The sequence below is a fragment of the Manacus candei genome, unplaced genomic scaffold, assembly GCF_025592945.1.
Source record: "Manacus candei isolate 608988 ecotype Guabito, Panama unplaced genomic scaffold, ASM2559294v1 h1tg000048l, whole genome shotgun sequence".
Lineage (NCBI taxonomy): Eukaryota > Metazoa > Chordata > Aves > Passeriformes > Pipridae > Manacus > Manacus candei.
The window spans coordinates 9,363,882-9,373,194 of NW_026138096.1; the positions used below are offsets into that span (position 1 = coordinate 9,363,882).

General features: G+C 40.6%; 1 protein-coding gene across 8 annotated transcripts in view; it reads left to right on the forward strand.

Annotated features, from left to right (window-relative positions):
* The window catches only part of CTBP1 (C-terminal binding protein 1), a 237,817-nt gene extending 233,267 nt beyond the window's left edge, over positions 1–4,550 (forward strand). For 7 of the 8 annotated variants that reach the window (XM_051798597.1, XM_051798598.1, XM_051798599.1 and 4 more), the window contains one exon: positions 3,290–4,550. In XM_051798597.1, the coding sequence (XP_051654557.1) occupies positions 3,290–3,476 (187 nt within the window). In that variant the 3' untranslated portion in view covers positions 3,477–4,550. The remainder of the gene's footprint in view (positions 1–3,289) is intronic. The other variant, XM_051798600.1, reaches the window with a different exon arrangement.
* Positions 4,551–9,313: the final 4,763 nt, after the last annotated feature.

Genomic DNA, 9,313 nt, shown 5'->3' on the forward strand with positions numbered 1-9,313 from the left:
TGAGTAAAGATTCACAATATTCCTGAGAAGGAATTACTTGTAGTGGTCTTGGTAAAGCAGCATAATATACCCGGGTCTTGTGTTATTACTGTGTGTTTGTTACCGAGCTGCCTGTTAAATAACCCCCTGCCATTTCCTGTGTCACAGAGCAGGCAGGTCATGGGCAAAGTGGAATTTAACAGCAGTAAACAGTGATTGTACCGTTTATAGACATGTTGACATATCTTCCTGCCTTCCAGCAGGTAGGAGATAAAAAGGCTGAGTGAGGGTCTCAGCAGCCTGGTCCTAGAGGAAGGTGTCCCTGCCCATGGCAGTGGGTTGGAATTCGATGATCTTTAAGGTCCCTTCCAACCAAAACCATTTTATGAATAGTATCTATGAATACTGAAGAGGTACTCGGATGAGAAGAGCTGGATTTTGGTAATTCAGAAGTTATGTCGTGTTGAGGGACTTTGCTGGTGATTTTCAGACTCTGTAATGCATGATAACAGCATGCACTTAAATTTTTAACCTCTTCTGGGACAGACTCAGCTTCTCAAACAGAGCTTCACATAGTTCAAGGTGCTTCTGCACTTTAAAAAATACAGTGGATTAACATAGAAATTAAAGTTGCCTTTCATTGTAATTAAGAATTACAATGTATCTTTCTTCCTAAATTAAGACTACGTGGGGGAAGGAATACTCTGAAGTAACAGAGGAGGTGTAATTGATCTCTTGCTTCTGCTTTTACAAAAATTTAATTCAGTGAACATTTTACCTGGAAAATGTCTTCTTGCTGCCAGAGGAGGAAGATAGGGAGAACTTCATGAAGTGCTGGAGGGAGTATATTTTCTGGTTAAGAATAGAGAAGCATTAAATAGCAACAAAAGGGAAGGTTATATAGAATAGAAATGCTCTTGGGTAGAGGCTGTTGAGTTTTTGCCTTCTTTTCAGAGGTAGGATTTGAACAACACTGATGATTAAATTGAAAAGAGACAAAAATTACAAAAAGAGAATGACAAGGTAGAGCTAGGAGTTGTCAAGTAAAATACAGTTTCTGTAGAGCAATATATTTTCTGTATTTTGGCTGCTGCCACACACAATTGCAGGGCCTCTTGGCGTTACTGAAAATCTGGAGGAAACCTGTACCCGAGGAGAGGTGATGGCAGGTGGAGTCCTGGCTATCATAACTTGGTATCCAAGGGGAAATTTCATATACAGACTGTGTAGTTTGAACTGCTTAATGTGCTCATGAGGTAACTGCTAATGCTCCTGATTCAGCACTGTCCATTTTCACGAGAGGAGGCTCTGGGTTTTCTTCCTGAGGAAAATGCAATTGCAGAATTTGCACTCTCCTTGATTACTCCCAGCTCCAGTGTGTTGAAGCTCAGGGAATATGTTGTTAGAAAGTAGAGATTATGTTGGGAACAGCTGCTGTGTAGGACTTCTAAATGGAAGTTTATGTCATGTTGTGTTTTGCAAAGCACCTAGAGTAACAGATAAGCTGTTTCAAAATTAAATTAGAGCAAGTAAGACAATACCCTGTCTGACAGTTTTCATAGGAATTGAAGCAAATTTGATTAATAAGATTCAAATGGAGTTACTGAAACAAGCAACTAATTCCTTTAGCAACTGCAAATTAATTCTAAGGAACCTCTCTGGAGAAGGAATTAGCATAGGAAGCCCTGTAAATATGTGTACAATTGGGAACAAAGTTATCTGGCCTACAGGTGGTGTGATCTGTCACATCCTGGTTATCCATCCCAGATTGTAGTCAGCCTTTTGTAAAGAAACTTTCCCAGGATGACCAGACCAATGAGTGGTGTCCTTGTTGTCCCTGTGCCATGTTGGGTAGCCATGCTGAGCCCCTCTGGCACAGTGTTTGCAAAAAGCACTTCCCATGACGGTTTCTGTGGTGGAAACAAAAAGAAAAAGTAAATGTGCTTGCATCCAGCTTTTTTCCTCCTCTGAGTTTTGTGTAAGTTCTACACTAATTTTCTGTCAGTTTGAGGGGAATTTAGGATGAGCAGCACAAACATCTATTGCCTTAGAAAAGATACTGCGGAAATGAGGCAAAATTCAGCATTAAACTCTTTATCAGGTGAAAATCAACAGCAGAATAACATGATACTTGAAAAAGCTTGACAAGCCTACAAGTGCTTTTTCTCCCATGCAGCCCTGAGTAAAATACTTGTGTAGCAAAAGGTGCTGTGAGTGGTAGGTTTGTGTGCTTGGACTTTTAAATGGATAACACTCCCTTTAGGATGCTGGGGTGAGCAGAATAATCATCAGGAGAGAACAGGGGATGGATGTGCAGGTTTGTGATGAGGAAGGGAGGCAAAAGGTCTATGTCCAGCGTGACATAACTTGCAAATAGGTATTGAGGTATTTGACTAAAAAGAAAACATATTTTTATTAAATTCATGTGTAGCTGTTGTTTATATGCAGCACTGCGAAATGCCAGTGTTCACCAATTACATCTGAACTTTGGGATTGAGGCAGTAGATTTGCAAGACTTTTTTTAGCCTGATGATGTCAGATCCATCATAAAATCAAGCTGAATAATTTTTTTTTTGTTGAATTCATAAAATATTTAGGTCTCGGTGTTTTTCCAGATAGAGTAAGAAATCTTTAAAACCATCCACAGTTTTTGTGTTTGCATCTCTCTTTCTTGCAGTGCACCTAAAGCACCTGTCCTGTGTATAACTAGGACTGGTTCTCTTTCAGACAAGTGCAGTGGCAAGTTTTATGCTGAAGAAGTTACTCAGATTCAATAGGCATCTGAATATCATCTGAGGATTGTGGGAGTATAATTGCTTTTTTTGGGGAGCTATCACAAAATTAGGACTGCAAGAGTAGTATAAAGAAATACTTTTTCAAACCACAACAATGTAAATTTAACCTTCTACATGAGAATGAAAGAGGAAAAAAAACAACCCTGAAGGTCAACTTGAAGAAAAGTCATAGAGAACAGATATTGCACAGACCCAGCCAGAATTAATTCTGGTTGAGGTTATGCTTTGAGAGGAGCAATACTTCCAGATTTTTTCCTTTGCTGTGCTGTCACTCACGCTGTTAAATCTGAAGAAACAATCTAGCAAACCTTTATTTCTCATTCGGGTAAAATACAGCATCTCCTGCTTTGTTTATCAGCATCTGCATATGGCATCTCACCTGGAGCTTAACTCCCTGGCTTTGTAGCTGCTCTGAAAACAAAAGAAGCGTCTCTGTAGCTCTAGGAGGAGACAGAGTGGACTTTCTGCTGGGTCACCTCATGGTTTTAACGTGTGCTCCTGTTTTCTCCTCCCAGCAGGTATCCCCCGGGCGTTGTAAGCGTGGCTTCCACTGGCATACCTGCAGCAGTAGAAGGAATAGTCCCCAACCCCATGTCTTTATCACACGGCCTCCCTGCTGTAGCCCACCCGCCCCACGCTCCTTCCCCTGGCCAAACTGTCAAACCAGAAGCCGATAGAGACCACCCAAGCGACCAATTGTAGCCTACGAGAACAGCATTCCCAGCATCGGAGAGCTCCACTTCAGCGCGTGGAAAAACAAAACAACAAGACAAACCCCTGGATTTTGATTAAAGGCAAAACCATGAACTTACAGGAGGAGACGATTATTGTTTTAGAAACTGGTCCAATATACAGTATAAAAGGAAAAGGTGGGAGACAAAAAAGAGAAGATTTGGAAACATTTTTTTCCTCCGTATAAATTGTAGTTTGTCCCTGTCCAGTGGACTGATTCACTGTTTCTGTGTCCTATGGGTTCTTTGTTAAGCAAGAGAAGTTAGTAGTTAATTATATCATGAATGTACTTGTCTGTGTACAGTTTTTAGAACATTAAAAAGGGTTTGTTTGCTTAGCTGTCAACAAGGAAAAACATAAGGGAGGCATTCAACAAACCAATTTTGAGATTAAAAATCCTTTCTTTTATATTTTAAGACATGCCCAAAAATGAGGCAGTTGGCAAACTTCTCAGGACAATGAATTTTTCCCATTTTTCTTTCTACGCCACACAGTGCATTGTTTTTTCTACCTGCTTGTCTTATTTTTTAGAATAATTTAGTAAACAAAAGAAAAAACAGTTTCTCCTAATTTTGGCATGAATTCCCTTATTTCAAAATGAAGACAACCTTGCAAAGAGATTTTGAGGAAAAAAAAAAAGGTTTTGTATAAACGAGCGTTGTGCTTTTTGTCACCAGTTAAAGTATATATTATTGGTGGTATCTGGAAAAGGCACTAGACTACTGAAAAGTAGCAGCATTTCATTGCCTACATTGATTCCTTCCTGGTAATGTGGTAGGCTAGCAATATTTTTGGTTAAAATCATGTTTGTGACTGTAACCATTTGTATGAATTATTTTGAAGAAATAAAAATCCCAGACAACTATCATATGTGTAAAAATTTTTATTTCTAGTAACTGTTTATTCAACTTTTATTAGGTTTCTTAGCTGTAATTTTTAAACAGATGCTGTCAAGTATTTCATTTCTAGCTTTACTTTGCTCTCTGTTGTTTGTAATACTGTCTTGGAAGCTTGAAAAATAAAAAAAAAAAAGAATTCTTTCCATACCATTTTTCCCTTTACATTTCGTAAATGTTGATCTTTTTTCCTGTGTTTCTAATGGAGTTTGAAATTAAGATGGATTTTGATTTGTACACCGGCATCATCAGCTACAATATGGTAACAGCATTTATGCCACCACTGTGGGCAGAGCAGAGGAGGTACAACAGCAACACAACAACAATAATAATAATAATAATAAATGTCTTTTGCCGAAGTCCAACATGAGAAGTGTCCATTGTTTTATTTGCTTTTGTGATGATGGAAGTGTGCAGCAGGATGTAATTGTATTTGCTGTATTGCAGGAGTTTGTTTCCCTGAGCACAGGCAGAAGTGTGTTCAAGGCAGGTTGGATTTCAGCTGGATGCTGTTGTGGCCTTTCCTGTGCTCCTGGATAAGATGTCCTTCATCCCTGCACAGTTTAAAAAAGCAAGACAGAACAGTTAAGCTGCTGCAGGAAGGAAATCCATGGTGGGCAAAAGTGAACATGGACATGAACCTCCTTGGTGGTGTCTTGTCTTCGTTCACTATAAATCTGAACTAATAACAGTGCCCATAAGGTTGGTGAGCTGGTTTTATGGGTTCTGTGAAAAGCTACTCTCCCCCATTCCTGCAAGTCTACCGAGCAGCCTCCACCTCTCTTAGGGAACTGGTGGGAGGCTGTGAATCAAGAAAGACTAAAATTTGAGGGTCTGTACCCAAGGAGCACTATAGGAAGTGAAATTTTGTCTCTGTGGAAGAGTGGCAGGTTTTTGCCTTGAACATTTAGAGCTAAAAATGTCATCCATTGCAGCTTACTTGATGGTAAAACCATTTCTGTTCCCTCCATGAAACAGAAAACAGCCCTAGTGCTGCAAGCTTTTCCAGCAAAAACGCTTCTGAGAGCTTTGTTGCAAAAAACCAAATGCAGTCCCCTGCTGTTGAAGTGGGATTTCATATTTCAATGGCAATTCATATTTTAGGGTTAGGGTTAGCTTTGTCAGGCTGAAGTTGCTTTTTTAACATATGTAAAACAAACCTTTAACATCTGGCTGCAGAGAATTGCTGGCAGTCACATTTGCAAGCAAATCTCCCAAGGAAAACCAAGAGGGTTTGTTTTTTCCTTGGATCAGTTTGGACATGGCTTATGTAAGTCAGCTTTGTTTCTAGTGGATCGATACACTGATGAACTAGAAATGAAGGCACTGGTATTTATTGTGTGCCTTTCTAGGCCTCAGTTCTGGAGCTTTTGAGCCATTGGCACAAGCATTTTCAGTATTTGAGCTCAAAATCCTGTGCTTACAGGTCTGACAGGGCATTGCCACTGCAGTGGTAATGTGTTTAATATTTTTATGCTACTCTTTGAGACATATCTGTTGGTCTGACTGATGGAGAGTAATCCAATTTCCTGCTTCAGAAAGGAAAGCCATCTAGGCAATGACAAAACTGATAGGTACTGACTTTTGGGTTATGGTTTGAAAAGCTAAATTAAAAAAAAAAAGAATCTAATAAAAAACCCCAAACTTGGAGTAAATGACTAATTGAAAAAGCATCCCACAATAAACAAAGGCCACTATGCTGGAGTAACCTTCTGTCTTTTATGACTGCTTTTGCTGGGTAGTGGAAATGTGATTAGATTTCCTCTGTCTGGTAAAGGATGTTCTAAATAAAGTTTAGACAGAAGAAGGTGCAGTTAGTGGGAAAACACAAAAGTGGTGAAGGCGATGGCAGCAGAGGCCACGGATGATGTGAGGCAGTGCTGAAAGGTGAAAGAGGAGGTTAATCGAAGTGCCTGCCTTGAATACGATTTTCTTTTGGTGGCGTTATTTGAATTAGGAGTCTTGGCCAAGGAGGAGGCCAAGTGTGCCAAAACTGCTGCTGGCTGAAAGGCTGTGGGATGGCAGGAGGCTCTGGAGCCTACACAAGATGGTATCGAAGAGTGGGCAGAAAGATGCCAGTTGGGCAAATGCAAAGTCAAGTAGTTGCAAGTCAAAGAAAAACTTGTCAGGAAAAGGATCCATGAGTGTTTTTCCGTGGTAGAGCTAATGGGTTGCTGCTGTGGGAGGAAGCAGCGTGGTGGCAGATGTGTCTGGCATGGTCTCTGGTAGGTCTGAGAATGAATTAGAGATGCTGCATGGGAGCTGGGGCATTTGCTGTGTAATTTTGGTCAGGCATCTTCAAGAGGTGAGCTCGAGCTGAAGTCACAGCAGAGATGGGCTCTCAAAATGACCAGTGGTGTGCAGGGCTTCTGTGAGAGGAAATCAGAGTTACTTGGCTTTTACAGCTTGAAGTGAAGGCAGAGCTGGGGAAATAAGTGTAAATAGCAAATGCTGTGGAGGAAGGAGAAAAGTTTAAAGAAATCTTGTATATGAACAGACAGGCTTAAATAGGATGAGGAGGAGATCTCTGTCAACAGGGAGTCCTGGGATAGGTTTGCAGTTGGGAGTTACTGGGACTTGGTCCTGAAGTCCCTGCAGCTTGGGTTAGGGTCTTGGTTTTGTGTTTGGGTCTTTTTTTTTTTTTTACTATAACTTTGTTTTTACAATCCAAACTGTGAGAACAGTGTTTAAAGGTCATACAAGATTGCTACCAAACCAGCATCTAGAGGCTTTTTCCACTCAGGATAAAACACTTCAGCTTCCTTTTTAACAGGCCTCCAGGCTTTTTCCTTTAATAGGGATTTTTTTTTTTGAGACAAGGTCTTATTTTCTTGTCCAATTTGCACCTCAAATGATTAAGGCTGGCTGTCCAAATGACCATGACTGCTGCAGTCTGGCTGTTCCCAGCTTGCTCCGTGCCTCAGACCAAAGGGTTTTCTCCTTTAATTTTAGTGAATGCTGCAGTAGTGCCTGTGGTTCTGCTCGAAGGAGAAGGCAGCACTGCCAGTACTTCCTTTATTCAGTTCACTCCAACCTTTCTACCTTTTTTAAACTGGAAAAGGAAAAAAGGGAGGAGGGGAGGGAAATGTCATTGGTTTTAAGGGCAGAAAGTAATATTAGATCATTTTGTTTGACCACTTAGTAAAGCTGTTAAATGTGATGTGTCTTCATTAAACTTGATACCGTGTTTTGACTAGAGTAAATCTTTCAGAAAGATTTCTAGTATTTATATCAAAATGTCAAGTGATGGGGGTTTTTGCTATTTTCTTTAATAGTTTGTTTAAATGGGGAATATCAGTCACTGTAATTTTTAAACGGCTTTATTTAATTTGGCTTTCCCTGCCTCCAAATTCCAGTTATTGTTTCTTGTTGAACATGAGGTCATGTAGGCTGACTTGAATTTAGTGAGCATGTCACATTTTAGCCAATTTGCCTTTGTACTGAGGTCAGTGACACATCTTCCAGGAAGACTGAACTGTGTTATTCATCTGTTTTCTTTTCCAGTTTCTTTCATTGCACTGTACATCCTTTCCTTTGTGGCTCTTTACTTTTGCCCTTTGGAATTACATAGTCCAGTATGATTATCTTCTGCAGACAAAATTACAGGATTTCTGATCTGAGGCTTTCAGCTCTTGTCTTCTGAGTAGATGCCCAATGCAGCGGTCCTGCTCTCAGTCTGAGTGCTCTCTTTCATCCCACCCCCTGCATCCTTTGTGCTTCTGCCTCTTGCAGGATGGACCCTGTCTGGGTCTCACACCTCATATCAGTCTCTTCGACCCTCAGTGTCTGCCTCCTCTCTTTCTTCCTTGTTTCTTTCTAGCATTCGGGAGACCTGAAATGTTACCTCTAGAATTCTCCTCTTTTTTAGGAGAAAAGTCCTTTGGTCAGTTCTACTTTCCATCTGTGAGTTTCAGCTCGACACAGAGCAGCTGTTCAGCTTTTCAGCTCTCCTTGGCTGACCTCCTTGCACACTACCTTGCTAAACCATGTCCAGGATTCGATTTTTTTAATATCCAGTTTGGGGCTTGGGATCACCCAGTTGGTGGGTTTTTTTAATGTAGTTCCTCATGTGGAGTTTTCTTCCTACGTTTTCTGTCCTACAGAAACAATTAAGGCTCTTCAAATCTGATCTCAGCACTTTTCTTTGCCTTTACATTTCTGCTCAGAGCCATAAAGGAGCGTTTTCTTGAAGGAGCACTGTTTGTTTGGGGGGTGTGTGGTTGTGGCAACGTCAAGGCCACCATAAACAGACAAAAGTATGTCCTTGGGATGATTAGAGGCATTTGGGACATGCCCAGGGTGATGTGGGTCATTCTCTGACCGTGCCAATCCCTTGAAGATATCTGTTGCTTGCACAGTGTTTATCTGCATATCTATCCCCCTTCTTTCATGTGCTACCTAAAAAGCATAAACTGTTGCTTGTTGGAAGCGTTAATGATCGACTCAAGAAATGAAGTAAGGAAGTTTAAAAAAACCCCAAATTAAATACTTGAATATGTTTTGAGTTGGAAAGATTTAAAGTAATAAAAAGGAGCAAGGTTATAACTTGAATTGCCACAAGAACCCTTTGTTACATGTCAAGTTTGATGTATTAGAAGCAGACAATTATGTGTCACTGTGACAGTGCTATTTATTTGTCTGTGCTGTGAAAGCAGAGTCCTTGTAGAGTTTGGGAACAGCTTATGGGGCTGGCTTCTTAGATAAACCCTAAGAGTTAGGGCAACAAATCAACATCTAAAAATAAATCTGAGGAGGTGACATCTCAAACATGTGTTTCCAAACCCCTCCAGCCATTTTCAGTGTCCCACCCGATGCAATGGATTGAATTCTCAAGCCAGTTGCCTCCAACACAGCTGTTGGCTCCACAGTGTATCCCCCTCCCTGGAAACTCAGCGAGCAGCAGAGCTTGCT